This window comes from Jaculus jaculus, chromosome 4 (genome assembly GCF_020740685.1).
Source record: "Jaculus jaculus isolate mJacJac1 chromosome 4, mJacJac1.mat.Y.cur, whole genome shotgun sequence".
NCBI lineage: Eukaryota > Metazoa > Chordata > Mammalia > Rodentia > Dipodidae > Jaculus > Jaculus jaculus.
This window is the reverse complement of record NC_059105.1, coordinates 34795649-34810623: the sequence shown is the minus strand read 5'-3', so window position 1 is coordinate 34810623 and position 14975 is coordinate 34795649. Positions and strand designations below refer to the sequence as shown.

The window sequence follows — 14975 nt, the reverse complement described above, 5'->3', positions numbered from 1 at the left end:
AATGCTCTCCACAGCAATGGGGAACTAGATGTTCCTTTTAAGGGCACATCTCATAGAACACATTCCGGACTATGGGTCTCCGCATTTTGAAAGAATTCAAATCTGTATGTACGTATTCACTGCAGTGAAATTGAATTAGAAGCCAATAACTTAAAAAGCTAAGGAAAACCCACAAATACTTCAGAAACAAATGAAACATTTCTCAATACCACAAAGATCAAAAAAAACAAAGAGAGAATTTGGAAAGTATTTGAGCTAAGTGAAAATGAAGGCACTATATGTCAAAATTTGTGGGATGAAAGACATGAGTATGATGTTACTATGAGGATAATTCATGGAGCTGAACTATATTCAAAAAGGAAGGTCTCAAATGACCTTAATAAATTCTTCCTAAACTAAGTGTAAGAGAAATAATATAAGACAAAGTAAGAACTAATGAACTGAAAAATGTTGAGGAAAAAAAAATCATTAAAACTAAAGGCTGATTAAAAAAAAAATCAATAAAATGATTTATTGACATGACTAATTATTAGTACAAAATAAGACATGGACATTGTTAGGGTTTTAAGACAGAATTCACTTTACATTGTATAGATCATTAAAGAAGAGTAAAAACATTATGCATAATAAACTTCACAACTAAAAGTAATAGATAAATTTCTGAAAGAATAAAACTATTAAACTTATACAAAAAGAAATAAAGTCTGACTAGCCCTATTAAAGAAAATGTAATTATATCTTAGTACTTTGTAACAACAAAACGTCCAGGTCCATATGGTTTTCTGTTGAAGTCAAGTGTTTGATAAGATAGCAATTCTGACGAAACTTTTTAGATAAATACAGAGTTGAGGAAAGGGATACTTCCTCAAGTCACTGCACGAAGCCAGCAGTACCCTCGTACCAACACCGGTTATAGACATAATTAAGCTGATGTCCTTCATGAGTGGGCATGAATTCCTTTTTAAAAAGTTTTGCAGGGCTGGAGAGATGGCTTAGTGGTTAAGTGCATGCCTGTGAAACCTAAGCACTCCGGTTTGAGGCTCGATTCCCCAGGACCCACCTTAGCCAGATGCACAAGGGGGCGCACGCGTCTGGGGTTCATTTGCAGTGGCTGGAGGCCCTGGCACATCCATTCTCTCTCTCTCTCTTTCTCTCTCTCTCTCTCTGCCTCCTTCTCTCTCTGTCTGTCACTTTCAAATAAATAAATAAAAATAAACCAAAAAAAACTTTGCAAATTAAACCCAGCAAGATATTAAACAAATATCATTACCATGTGGGGCTTATTCCAAGCTTGCAGTATTGGTCTGGCATTTAAAAATCTATCATTATATCACCTAACAAGTTAAAAATGAAAAGTCATCTTATCATATGATACACTAGGCTTAGAAAATTGTATGACAGAATCCAGTGTCATTAATGATGGATAGAAATTTAAACATAATATTAGAAGATAAAGTTGTGTTTTAACATTAAAGAAAAGTAAGAGCATATTATGAAAGTATGCGATTCCAGGTTGTGCTTAGCTCTGAACAAGGAGGGGAAGGATGGATCCGTATCAACATGCGAGGTACTTCCTAGGTAAAATGACACATACTCCTTTTTAAAAAACAGTCTAGTTGGTACACAGCATTTTTGTTGTTTCCCTATTTTTAAGCATGTGTTACCAGTATTTTAGTGATTCAGTATTTAATGAATGTGTTTTTAAAGGTAACATTTTTGTTGGATTCTTAAGAATATCATACAAACAGACATTTATGTACTCTCTTTGCACCTTTAAAAACTCATAACATTTGCATATTAAAAAAGAGAGCTTTGTATCAACTATACAGATTTTTAGCCATATAATATGGTATTTTCTGTAAACAGAAAGAACTGCTATTTCAAGTGTCATACCATGTGAGGAACAAGTGTGATTAGTGTCAACAAGCCAAAAAATAGGAACTGTACCCCAGTGAGCAGTCATGTCAAACTCAGTACTAGAGAAAGACAGGACTGTAAATAATCTACCAAGCATATATTTTTCTCAAATTCTACCATTTACTGCACCAAAAATCAGAATTTGTATTAATCCTTAACAGTTCTAGCATGTTCTGATCCATTGCATTTTATACTGAAATCCGACTATAATACCTTCTCCTTCTCTTCCTTTCCAGAAACGTGTCTGATGATTGTGCTACAAGAATTCTATAGTCTTTATGGCATTTATGTGTGTGCAGCACTATAATGAACAATTACTTCATTCATTAGTTAAGACTCCCTTATTGAATTGATAAATCCAAATTGTTGTCTTTTCTTTATGCTTACAAGTATTTTATTCATTCACTAAACAGATAGTCATAAGTACCCACATAGTGCCAGACACAATTCTAAGTGAAAATAGAAAAGCAAGGCAAATGCTCTGCTGAAGGTTCTCCTAGTTTATTGTGAGTCAGACAAATATACCAATGGTAGGATACTTGCCAATTATGTTTGGTTCCTAAACTCAGCCTGCAGAACTCCAAGTTGTAAAGCATGTTTGCCGTGCAAAGGTGTGGACACATCTTCCTTACAATTCAGAAAAGATAGCACATAGTATAAGCATATCATACTGACACCAGAAGTTGCAAGGCCAATTCGGAATCTACCTCTAACGTGCTGGAGTGCAGGCACGCTGGCAGAAGAGGTAAGATAGGAAAGACGCTGATCATCAGAAGTTCTATGAACTGTTCTTTTTTTTTTTTTGGGGGGGGGTTTCAAGGTAGGGTCTCACTCTGGCTCAGGCTGACCTGGAATTTACTATGTAATCTCAGGGTGGCCTCGAACTCTTGGCGATCCTCCTACCTCTGCCTCCCGAGTGCTGGGATTAAAGGCGTGCGCCACCACGCCCGGCTCTGAACTGTTCTTATACGCTATGATTTGTCTCATTGTTTTAAAACGGACCTGAATTACATTTTATAGATCACTTTTTTTTTTCTTCCAAAAGATTCAGGAGTTCACTTCTACTCACACATGTAGTTTGCATCAGAATCCAGCTCCCTTTCAGACTGAAGCTGGACCTCCTCCACCATTTTCATGCTACCTACCCTCTGCGGGAAACCCAAGGTGTCCCCTATGCTAAAAGTCATCTCTGATACCCTTGGATTTTTGTTCACCCAAAACCTGCATGGTTTTTGTCAACTTCATATCTGTCTGACTCTCAACTGATCCAAAAGCATATCCTTTTTTTCTTCTTTAAACAAACATACTTTATTGCATTGTATGTGTATAATTTTTTTCCATTAGAACACAAGGATAGCCACTTGATTATGTTGAAAAAGACGGTGATTATTGAATGATCTCAAAGCAAATTAATTTATAAAGAAATGATTTATTTATTCCAATACACATTAAGAAGTTAAACAATGGTAGAAACCAGATGAAAAGCATTAGGCATTCCCAACTTCTGGTTTAAGATTCCTAAGACTTATGGGGAAAGAAAAGTAGTTTTGAAGATATCAGTGAACAGTTGTGAACATGTGGACAGTTTGATAAAGGTGAGGGGCACAGAATCCTCATTTTTATCCTGTGTCACCAGGGCTTGTAGATGAAAGATACTGGAAGAAAGCTTCAGCTGCTAAGTTCTGATTAGCTTATTGTCTGAGCAGCAACATGTCCATCTGGATTGGAGCTCAGAGTTTGTGAGGACTTGCTAAGAGATAGGAAAATAAAGGTTTGCATTGTTATCTTGTGTTATGTCTATTATATCCCTTTTGACAAAAACCCTTGTTTTATTTGTGTGTGTTTCAAAGAAACTTTTTAACACATAAAAATTAAAAGTGCTGAAAACTCAAAAAGGCTCCCTAAAGAGAAACTGTATGCCAAATAGTCATTGACATGAGAAAGCACTATAAATTAAGGCAGTAATAGTTCATGGTTGCTAAGAAGGGGATGCAATTTACAACTACAAACAGGTTTGCATTCCTTAGAAATTCTGGAAATCAATCAGTGGCACAGAAATTGATCCTTTAAGGGAGAGGAAAATTGATTCCTAACATTGGCAATTACATCAATTTTAAATTCTGAAAGGACATCTCTTGGAAACAAATTTATTAACCATTAAGAATTTACTTGATATTTAGTCTAGTAAACTATCTGTAGAGAAGTATTTATGGCCTCATTAGAAGAAAAAGCTTTATTGTGGTAAACATCAGCATCAAAACTGTACTCTCTATTATGCCAGCAATATTAAAATCAAAAGAAATAAGTGAAATGGATCTGTCTATGTAAAGAGCAGGCATTGCATCATACTTGAGCATGGGGCTTTGCCTGAAGTATCGCAGTATGAAGTGCTGGAAATCTGAACACATTTGCATATTCCCATTCATGACATAGTTCTGGCATTCTCAAAAAGAATAAGTGTAGCTGATGGCAATTTTCATCGGAAGAGATCTGTGCATGTTAGCAATATTCTGTCAACATAGAAGAGCATATGGGGCCCATTAACTCACCAAATCTGCTACTGTTCTGCAAATTTTTATTAAGCAAGTGCAGTTCTTAATAGACACTTATGTTATAGAATACATATAAATGCCATCAATAAGTAAAGGGATTGTTTTCCCCTAGTGAGAAAGCATTTGAAGTGTGTAAGAATGCTTGACAAAAGAATAAAGCACTGTAAGTGATCACTATATTAATATAAATGCATCTGACTGGGGAGCCAATGCATGTCAGTATTATATGCACTTTAATGTTCACCTTTAACAAGTTCTCAGTGACATCTTGTCCAAAGATCTCCCACATGTTTTATCTCAGTGAATTCTAGCAATGAACCTGTTTGAAATTAAGTGAAAAAAAAATGCAGTCTGTTTACATTTTTTTTTAAAAAAAAATGCTGTTGGTGGCTAGAGAGATGGCTTAACAGTTAAGGTGCTTGCCAGCAAAGCTAAAGGACCCAGGTTCATTTCTCCAGGACCCACGTAAGCCAGATGCACATGATGGTACATGCATCATTTGTACACTTATTCTCTATTTTTCTCCCCTTTCCTATTTCTCTTGCTCTCCCAAGTAAATAAATAAAAATAAAATATTTTTTAAAATGCTATTAGTCAAGTGTGGGCACACACCTTTAATCCCAGCACTCGGGAGGCAGAGGTAGGAGGATTGCCATGAGTTCGAGGCCACCCTGAGACTATAGAGTGATTTCCAGGTCAGCATGAGCTAGAGTGAGACCCTACCTTGAAAAAGCAAAAAAATTAAATAAAAATAAAAATAAAATAAATAAATGCTATTGGTGGTTGGGCAGTATTACTTAGCTTCAAAGACTTATTCATAATGAACTAGAAACATAGGCCATCAGCTACTGGGTTTCTCAAGGAAATCTTCAGTCAGAGGACACACCAGGAAATTAACAAACACCTACACCAAACAGTGTTCTGTTTATTAAGCACCTGTGGTAATTAAATCAAATAGTGTCCATTGATCTTGTATTGGCTGTCAGGAAACAGGAGGTTAGGATAGAAATCCCACTAGTTAAATAAATCCAAGGAAACTTCAAAAGCGGAAGCCAGGGGGGTGGTGCTAAGAGTATTTAATAATGGCTATAATGAACATTATGTTGGTAAAGTCTAAAATGAAGACTAAAAATTGCATCTGCAGATAATCTCAACATGTTATTGATATCTCTTCAACTTCTAGAATATCCCTTTAAGATAACCAAGAGTAAATAGTTTTAGTCCTCGTGTCAAACAGTAGAATGAGGAAAAGAATGTAGTGAGTTAAAGAACTTCAGGAAAAAGAAAGCAAAAAAAGTCATCTGAATCTGACCTTAACAACTTAAAGCTCCTTTTTCCTTCACAACTCTTACTTGATGATTCAGGTTCTTTGCTATTTCGGAACAGAAGACCTTTCTCACACCAGGCTAATTCATATTTTTCAATTTCTTAAAAATAAGTCCTTTATTTTAAAGCACAAGCCAGACACAATGCATGTTGCTACCATTATAATCACTGTGCTATCTAAATATAATGCAGTAGAGCTACTGAATTTAAACACCATTCCCAAGAGATAAGTTTAATAGTAGTTCTAAGGTGATGTGGGTTATAAAGGAAGTTGGATATTAATTATAATACTTGCCATTAAAAAAGTGGTGGTGTGTGTAATTTTACCTCATTTGCTCATTTGCTACTGTTATTTAAATTGCTTGCCAGCACTAAGCATGTGTATAAAAGATGATTGTTCCAAATTTAACCTTTTAAATAAAATGGGTTCTACTAATTAAGTCATTACCATTCCCTCTCTTTTCTATTATGTTTATTCATTTATCTTTGGTCCTAAAGATAGACATCTGTGTCAGTGAATATCGTGGAGAAAGACCTCTAATTTTTATGCCTATCACACGTTTGGATTTTCTACAGTGTGTTTTTTAAAAATAGTTTATTTTAGTGTTCTAAAGAATTTCAAATTGTCAATTAAAATAATGATAAGTATCTGTACCAGGAACAATATGTATTATTCAGTCAAAAAGTTAAGAAGTTCCTTGTGAAGCCTAATGTGAGAAATTTGCCATAGTTATATTTGGTTTAGATTAAAAAAAAAAAAAAAACAAAGACAAAAACAATGAAACAACGTCAAATGCCTTACCTTCACAAAAACTTCTTATTAAGGATAACTATGGATAATAAGGCCATTTGGTCTCCCATTTTTCTCTTTGCATTTTCTCCAACACAAGGTGAACTACAGGCAGATACACTGGGACCCAGCATCCACTGTGAGGTAGCATGTGAAAGTCCCTGATGCCACACTGAAACATCATGTGCTCTCTGCTGTTCTCTGGATGCCTTCATTATACTTAGTCGGTGATGTCGCAAACACCCTAACCATTGAGTTCATCACTGTTTATCAAAGGCTTCAGGTTTTGAGAATATTTCCCTGGCATAATGCTAAGTTCTTGTTTTATGGTTGGGTTTGTTTGTTTGTTTTGGTCATTTGGCTCCCTCAACTTCCTGTACACTGTCTGTATCCATATTTTTTACATGGAGTAACTGAGGTTAGCTGGTAACATTGTTACTCCAGTCATATCTGTTTAAGTTCTTTTTTTATATCATTTGTTTGTTTATTGGAAAGAGAGAAAAAGGAAGATAAAGAAAGAGAATGGGCACACCAAGGCCTCCAGCCACTGCAAATGAACTCCAGATCATGTGCCACCTTATGCATCTGGCTTACATGGGAACTGGGAAATCAAACCTGTGTTATTAGGTTTCGCAACCACTAAGCTATCTCTGCAGCCCCCGTCACATCTTTTTAATTATCACCTGCCATATTGTCCTGTCTTCCTATTTCATTTCTTATGAATGATTATGATAATAGTTAATATTTATTACATTCCTATTATGTTATCTAAGCAGTGTGCATGTACCTACTTATGTTATCTTTATTACAAATCTCCACTTTATCAATATTTTTTGTAAAATGAGACTAAGGCATACAAAGTAAAAATGCCTTTTGGAAATTTTTATTTATCTGTTTATTGTGTGGGTGGGTGTATGTGTGGGGGCGTGGGGGTGTGGGGGTGCACGCACATGCATGCGGGCATGATCTCTTGCTGCTGCAAGCAAATGTCCATCCAGCTTTACTTGGGTAGCTGGGGAATTGTACCTGAGCCAGTAGGCTTTGCAAGCAAGCACCTCTAAAATGATTTTTAACTTATTTATCAATATAACATCAAATATTTTATATAACTGCACAAAACTGGATGGTCTCTAAGCCAAGTTCCTAATTCTGTAAGATAACATTGTATATGTGAAATAGAAATAAGTACTTTATCTTGTACTCATTAGAATTATAGATTTCCAAGCATCTTGATCAAAGCAGAAAAAAAATATTTTGACACAAGATCTTGCTATGTCGTCCAGGCAGACCTCAAACTTAGGATAATATTCCTGATTTTTGCCACATAAATTCTGGGATTATGGGTGTGTACTACATGTCTGATCAATATTTCTATATATTAGCATATATTCACATAAAAAGTGTAAGAATTTTCTAACATTGGGTATTGTTTTGTTATATTTGATTTGTTACTGATCATTCCTGAAATTTCTCATATAATAGATCTTCTATGTTTCTTATTATAAATATAATGGAGTAGTTAGGAGTGCTATTTAATCTCTGGATCTTTCATTTATGAAATGATGTCAGTTTCTTTATATGGATTATGAAGATAATAGTGCTTACTTTCACAGATCATGAGGAAGGTTAATTTATTTAGTAGATATAGAACACATAGAAAGAAGCTCCATATTGCCAGTCTTCAGGAAATGTTAGCTGCTAATATTATTTTTAATAATCATTACCAACATTTCTAGTAGGTTTCTACTGGTACTATACATTCTACCATAAGAATTTGAGGCATAGGAAAGATAGAATTTTACTCCCCACCAGTGCCTGGTAAGTGCTGTCTGACCACTAACTCTTAAGTGGAAATAAAACAAAAAGTATAGCAGGATGTTTAAGCAGTAGAGAACAGGATAAGCATAGCTATATGGTGCTTTTATCTAGAAAATTAATAGCAAGGAAAGGATGGCTGGGGGCTGGAGCTGAAAGATTATGTACAGTTCCTGGGTCAATTAAATATGACCGATGCAGTAGGCAGAAGAACAAGACATTTCGCCCTGAGAGTAACCTAGTTAGAAGAAGTAGAGGAATCTTCCAAGTTATCAAACTACCCCTCACCTTACTTCTGCCCTTAAGCAGTAGAGATTTATAGTCCAGCATATATATAGGAACATGATGGATAAAAATAGAACTGGTGTTGAAAGAGCTACGCAGAGTTGTTTAAGAGTTAAGAACTTTGGGTCCATGTTCACAAGAGATATAGTTAGTATTCTATCATATGATGTCTTTTTCTACTCTTGATAACAATTTATATATCCATCTGGAATATGGTAAAAAATCTTTTCTTATAGAATTTTTGTAGAATCATTAGTATTTCCTTCTCAAATATTGGGTAGGAGTCCATAGTGATGTCACCTGGGCCTAGAGTAGTCTTTGGGGAAAAGTTTATTTACAAACTCATTGAAAACTAATGATCAGAAGCCAGGCCTGGTGGCACACGCCTTTAATCCCAACACTCGGGAGGCAGAGATAGGAGGATCGCTATGAGTTTGAGGCCACCCTGAGACTACATAGTGAACTCCAGGCTGAGCTAGAGTGAGACCCTACCTTGAAAAACCAAAATAATAATAATAAAAAGAAGAAGAAGAAGATCCTGTTATAATATTGTTTATGTCTCCCTTTATAAGCTTAAGTCATCTATACCTTTTGTGAGTTCAGCTGTGTTAAGACAGCTGCGTTTACCTCAAGCTAGTTTTTCCATATCATTGAGACAGTCTTTCTTCATATTATGACATCTTTGAACCATGAAAATGGTCACTCCAGCTACTGGGCTCTATTGGGCTTGCAATTCAGATTCCACTTTCTGTCTACTTTGGGTTGATGTGTCAGGCCTTAGGGAGCCTGTCTCATGCATATGAGATCAATACTTAACTAAATACATGGGAAATTCTCTGAAGATATCAGAAAGAATTTTTTTTCTATAGCTCTCTCCTCCTTTGTTCTCTCCCATACAAATGTCACTCTCTCTGACTTTCCCAAACACTCTACACCATGCACCTATGCAAAGGACATCACTGAGTGCTGCTTGAGTATCCTCTTTCCACATCACTTCCTGGACACTTACCAGGCAATACACAGGGCAATTGTGAATTGGACCATATTTGTTTTCCATCTCTTCAGAGAGTTGTAGCCTGGTGAATGCCATTATTTCATGTTGTTCATTTCTTCTTTTTTTTTTAATTTTTTATTTATTTATTTGAGAGTGACAGACACAGAGAGAAAGACAGATAGAGGGAGAGAGAGAGAATGGGCGCGCCAGGGCTTCCAGCCTCTGCAAACGAACTCCACACGCGTGCGCCCCCTTGTGCATCTGGCTAACGTGGGACCAGGGGAACTGAGCCTCGAACCGGGGTCCTTAGGCTTCACAGGCAAGCGCTTAACCGCTAAGCCATCTCTCCAGCCCATGTTGTTCATTTCTTAACTGAAATAATTTAAGAAATTTTCTTTTTGCTCCATTTTCCCTAGATATAGATGTCTTGTCCTTGAGTCTTGTATATATTGCTCAATATTGTACATATGCTCAATTTACGTTTGATTATATATTATGCTTCCCTAGACCCTTGTCTCTAGTATCTCCTCTTCTAAACATTGAAGCAACAGTCTTTGCAAAGAACAGAAAATTTACATGACTCTTATATTCATACATCTAATAGGCATATAGCTCTTCATTACTCTCCTTAAAATGTATATCAAATAAAACTAAGGAACCCAAAGGTGGACAGGGGAAATAATTTTCAAATCTTTGCCAGTAAAAGATTTAACTTGTTATGAATCTATATTAATTTATTGCTTTAAAATGTCTGATTTACAAGCAGGTCTAATCCTTGTCTCTTTTATTTCTCCTCAGTGCCAGATGAAAGCAAAGTTCAGTCATTGGCTGGGCGCAGATCGGGTAAGAAATTCCTTATAACTGCCTTTTTCTTCCCCTTCCTGGAAATCACTGGCTAGTTTTTAGCTGTTGTTTGGAACCTGTTTCTACCCACCCATCACTGAAAAGCTTTCTAATTAATACATGAGATGTCTCTGTCTCCCACAAAGATGAATTATTGCTTGGCTGCATGCACACTGGCATAATGCATGCTGACTCAAAATGTTTGAGAGGGTAGTAGAAAGGTTTCCAAAAAAAAAAAAAAAATTATAAACCTAAACCTATGTGCCAGAAGAACACTTAAATACTAAGAAAGTTTGAAATTCTTTCAATGTAATGATTTTCCCACTGGAAAGCAAGGGCAACGAATTCCAAAGAAAGATGTAGTAGTCACTAATGTAATTGCCAAACAAAAAATAGGTGTTATTTTTATCTGTTGTCAAAAGGCATCCTGCTGGAGATGATTGGATTGTCCTTCTTTCCCTCATGAATAAGCTCCTCATTGTTCTCAGGAAGTCACCTGGATCTCAGGCATCACTTGATCTTTCTCTGTCTTGTATGAGGGACCCTTGTGTATAAATTCCAATCTTCCTCTTCACTGCCTAGTAGCCTGCCTTCTCCCCCATTCTCTCCCCTCAGCATCATTTATGCACAGTGTTTGCAAACACTTACAGCTAAAAAAAAAAAAAAAAAATCCTATAGTAATCCCTTTCCTCTAGGGGTGCAATATTTTTAGGGAAAATCTGTTTAACTATTAAAATCACCATCCCCAGACAGAGAGAGGTTATGATCTGTTGGCCTCCCTGCATTTCTGAAGCAAAGAACTCCCCTCCATACTCATGCTTATCCTGTGCTTGGGGCCAATTATGTTTCCAGCAGGAAGTGCTTTTGATGCCTCATTACCTCTATCATGTTCTAGGGATAGATTACCATTGTTTTTCTTTTCTTCTTTCTCCAGATTCTCTAGTGAAAACAGCAGGGAAGTGCTGGTTCTCACCTCTTATGCCCCCCACCTTATTCCTAATAAAGAACTTAAGCGGTTAGACCATATGAAAGAAGGGACTTCTGGGTGAGGGTGTTTGCTGCATGCTGAATGTTCCTTTATCCTCATTAGTCCTTGTCCTTTCAATTCTGTATTTCTAGAAATATTTTAGGGAACTGAGAAAGATGTTCTTCAGACACAGCAATGCCAAGGATATTTTACAATATTTTTATCTTGAAAGCATTGCGCAGCTCATAGTTCTCATACATATATTTATAAGATTGAAGTATTTTTATGTGATAACAGAGATTTCAAGACAAAAACACTGAGATAGATTTTTAAGAATGTTTATCAATTAGGTTTGTGAAAATGAGCAAATAATAACCTTCCTGGTCATTTTCATGAAATCCAATTTTATTTTAATTTTAGTTTCTAAACGAATTACTGTTAGCTGGCAATTAAAAATCACTGTCACTCTTTTCAACTGAGAACTTCATTAACTTAGCATATTGCTATAATATTTTACTGCTGTAGTATTGTCTTTTATATTTTATACTGTAATGTGAAATATTAATGAAGAACTACTGTATAAAATTTGTAATAATAGCCTTCCAAATATTTAAAATCTCAAAAATGGCAAAACTCCAAAGTTGATAAGTAGATTTCTTAACTCTACATGGCAGTTTTGCTTCAGCTTATAGATCCAAACTATTCCAGCAATCTTTATATTGTATGAAGCACGCTAGTATATGTAGCAACTGATTTAAGGAAGATTTCTGTTGCTAATGTACTATTATTCCTGTTTATTGTGCTTGTATTTTGAGACCCGCTACACTATGACTACATCTTAGAGTTTGTTCTAGCTACCTGAAAAAAACAGTGTAAATGCTAAAAATCAACCAAAAAATTGGTAACTATAGAGCAAAAATGGCATGAAATGAAGAAAACTAAACACCTAAAATAATATGCTCTTATATTAAAAAGTATGACAGCATCTTATAAATAGAAACAAAATTCCTGAGAAACATGAAGATTGTTAAAGAAAGAGATGGTTGAAGTTTTAACTTTATATGTTCCAACAATGTACCTTCCCCTATTTTCATTGACTTTTTTTTTTTAGAAATATAATCTTAAGTGATGATGTTTTCTGGGTACTCACCTCTCTCCCTCTCTCTCTCTCTTTCTCTCTCTCTCTCTCTCTCTCTCTCTCTCTCTCTCTCTCTCATACACACACACACACACACACACACACACACACACACACACACACACACAAACACACACACACACACACAAATACATCCCCTTGTATTGCTGCATCCACGAGGTATATGCATTCCCTTATGTATGCATTCTTTGTGTGTGCTGCAGCCATGAAGGGTTCTCTTTAGGGTTGGGTGATAGATATGGTAGTGAAAGCAGCAAAAGTGAAGGGCCACCTTAATTCTGGAAACTTCTTCTACTAAAACCACTTAAAACATTCACACCAGATAATCTTTGATTCATTTAGATGATAGATATCTCCCTAGATTGATTGATTATCTGTAATCTCAATCGTCTACAGGTAGTCTATGGTGACTAAGCAGGTCTCCAGGCTTATTTTAACTTACAAAGTTCTAGGTCAGACTTGTTTCACCAATGTTAGAAGGGTAACTCATTTTTTAACCATATTCTTTCTACTTTCCCAAAAATCCTCTTTTAAACATGTTTAAGTCATATTGTAAACTTTTTTTTTTTTTTTTTTTTTGCTCAGAATTGAGTGACTTTATCTTTCTCTTTAATTGTAGAAATGTGGGCTATTTAACACTATTGAAAACCATTAGGGGAGTTAAACAAATTAAGTTGTATGTGTTGATCTAGAAATATCATCTATCTTCTTATACAGAAGCATAATACACATTTTAATAAATTCATCTGAGTTAAAACTTCTTCTGAATCAGCTCTTTATTACGTAGCCATTTTATGTCAAGTTTCATCTTTTGGTCTGGCTTGGGTACCTCCCAAATTTATGACAAGATTTTTGGCCCCTTTGCCTCATCTTAATCTTTAAGTGGTTCATTTCTCAAGCTCAGATCAAATCAAAAGATCAGGTAAGATAAATCTTCCTAATTTTTTGGTCCAAAATTCGAGTTCCCCTCACCCCTGCTAGAATCAATACATGATTTCTGAGATGGCTAAATCAGTCTATTTACTACAGGAACTTCCCCTAATAGCACATCACATCCCATTATCTCAGTAAGGCAATTTGGGGAGTTCTCCTCCACATAAGAGAGGTCTTTATGACTGTGTAATGTTGAAAGCCACTCAGAAAAGCTTTTTTTAAATAAAAAATAGTCTTTTGTTCACTTCCTTTAAGAAAAATCACAAAGTGTAGTCAGTCTTGAAAAACCAAAAACCTTTTTAACCTATTTTCCTGTCTTGCTAACAAAATTGAACAAATTTCAGGTCCTAGAAATGTAGGGGAGGGCACAGAAAAAATAAATAAATAAAACATTTTCAATGAGTTCAATATTCTGAAAGAGCATTAGAATTCACAGGCAATAAAATCAATTTGGTATTTGATATTTTAACATTATGCCTTAATTCTGGTTATGTAAAGTATATGTGAAAAGGAATTCTTCCTTATTTGTCCTTTCTATGTACTGAATTGAAACATAAGGCAATAGTTTAAGCTCCTCTGTATTCAGTCTGCAAGGGCTTATAAATTTTACTTTTTCCTACAGTATCGTCTTTTTGTTGTTGTTGTTTTGATTTACTGCTTGGAGCCGTTTTAATATGTATTGACTGTCTGCAGGAAGCTTTGCTGACCCAGCTCTTTGAGATGACGCAGTGCTGAAGAAAGCCAGTGGGCTCTTCTTCATGAGCTTTGACATATTAATTAGCAAAATGGACTAAAAAAGCTTTCCTATTTCTGTTTTAATTTCTTATATTCTCAAACACCTGTCTTTATAGCTGTAAAACAGACATGTCTGTGAAAGTAATGGCCATCAGTAAGTTCAGACCTTTTCTGAGATAAGTTTGTTAATGAATGAGTGTGTATTCACTTACATGAGGGGGAGAGTGTGCATCTACAAGATGCCTTGCAGCCCTCAAGTTTGGTTGGTATCCTAACACAACTTTGTTGGGAAGAAGCTAAAGTTCAAAACATTTATATACATGATCTCTCAGTTGATCACTGTGGATTTAATTTGAACCCAGATAGTAGGCTTGGGGATAATTCATGTTCTCCTAGTATTTCTTTTTTTTAAAAAAATTTATTAATTAGTTTTGTATTCAGCAGCAAATACAGTCAGTTTGGTACCATTATTAGGCTCATCCATGACCTACCCCCTCCCCTTGTCCCCTCCTTGTTGAGGTATATGGGTCATGCATTGTGGAGTTAGCCCACAGTTATGGGTAAGATAAATAAATGTCTCTGCATATCATGACCCATCATGTGGCTCTGACATTCTTTCCGGCCCCTCTTCTGTAAAATTTCCCTGAGCCATGTTGGGT

The 14975-nt window shown here is 35.7% G+C and overlaps 1 protein-coding gene across 1 annotated transcript in view; it reads left to right on the top strand.

Annotated features, from left to right (window-relative positions):
• The window catches only part of Pard3b (par-3 family cell polarity regulator beta), a 1086921-nt gene that overhangs the window by 690992 nt on the left and 380954 nt on the right, over positions 1 to 14975 (top strand). The window contains exon 16 of the mRNA XM_045147062.1: positions 10478 to 10522. Coding sequence (XP_045002997.1) covers positions 10478 to 10522 — 45 coding nt within the window. The remainder of the gene's footprint in view (positions 1 to 10477; positions 10523 to 14975) is intronic.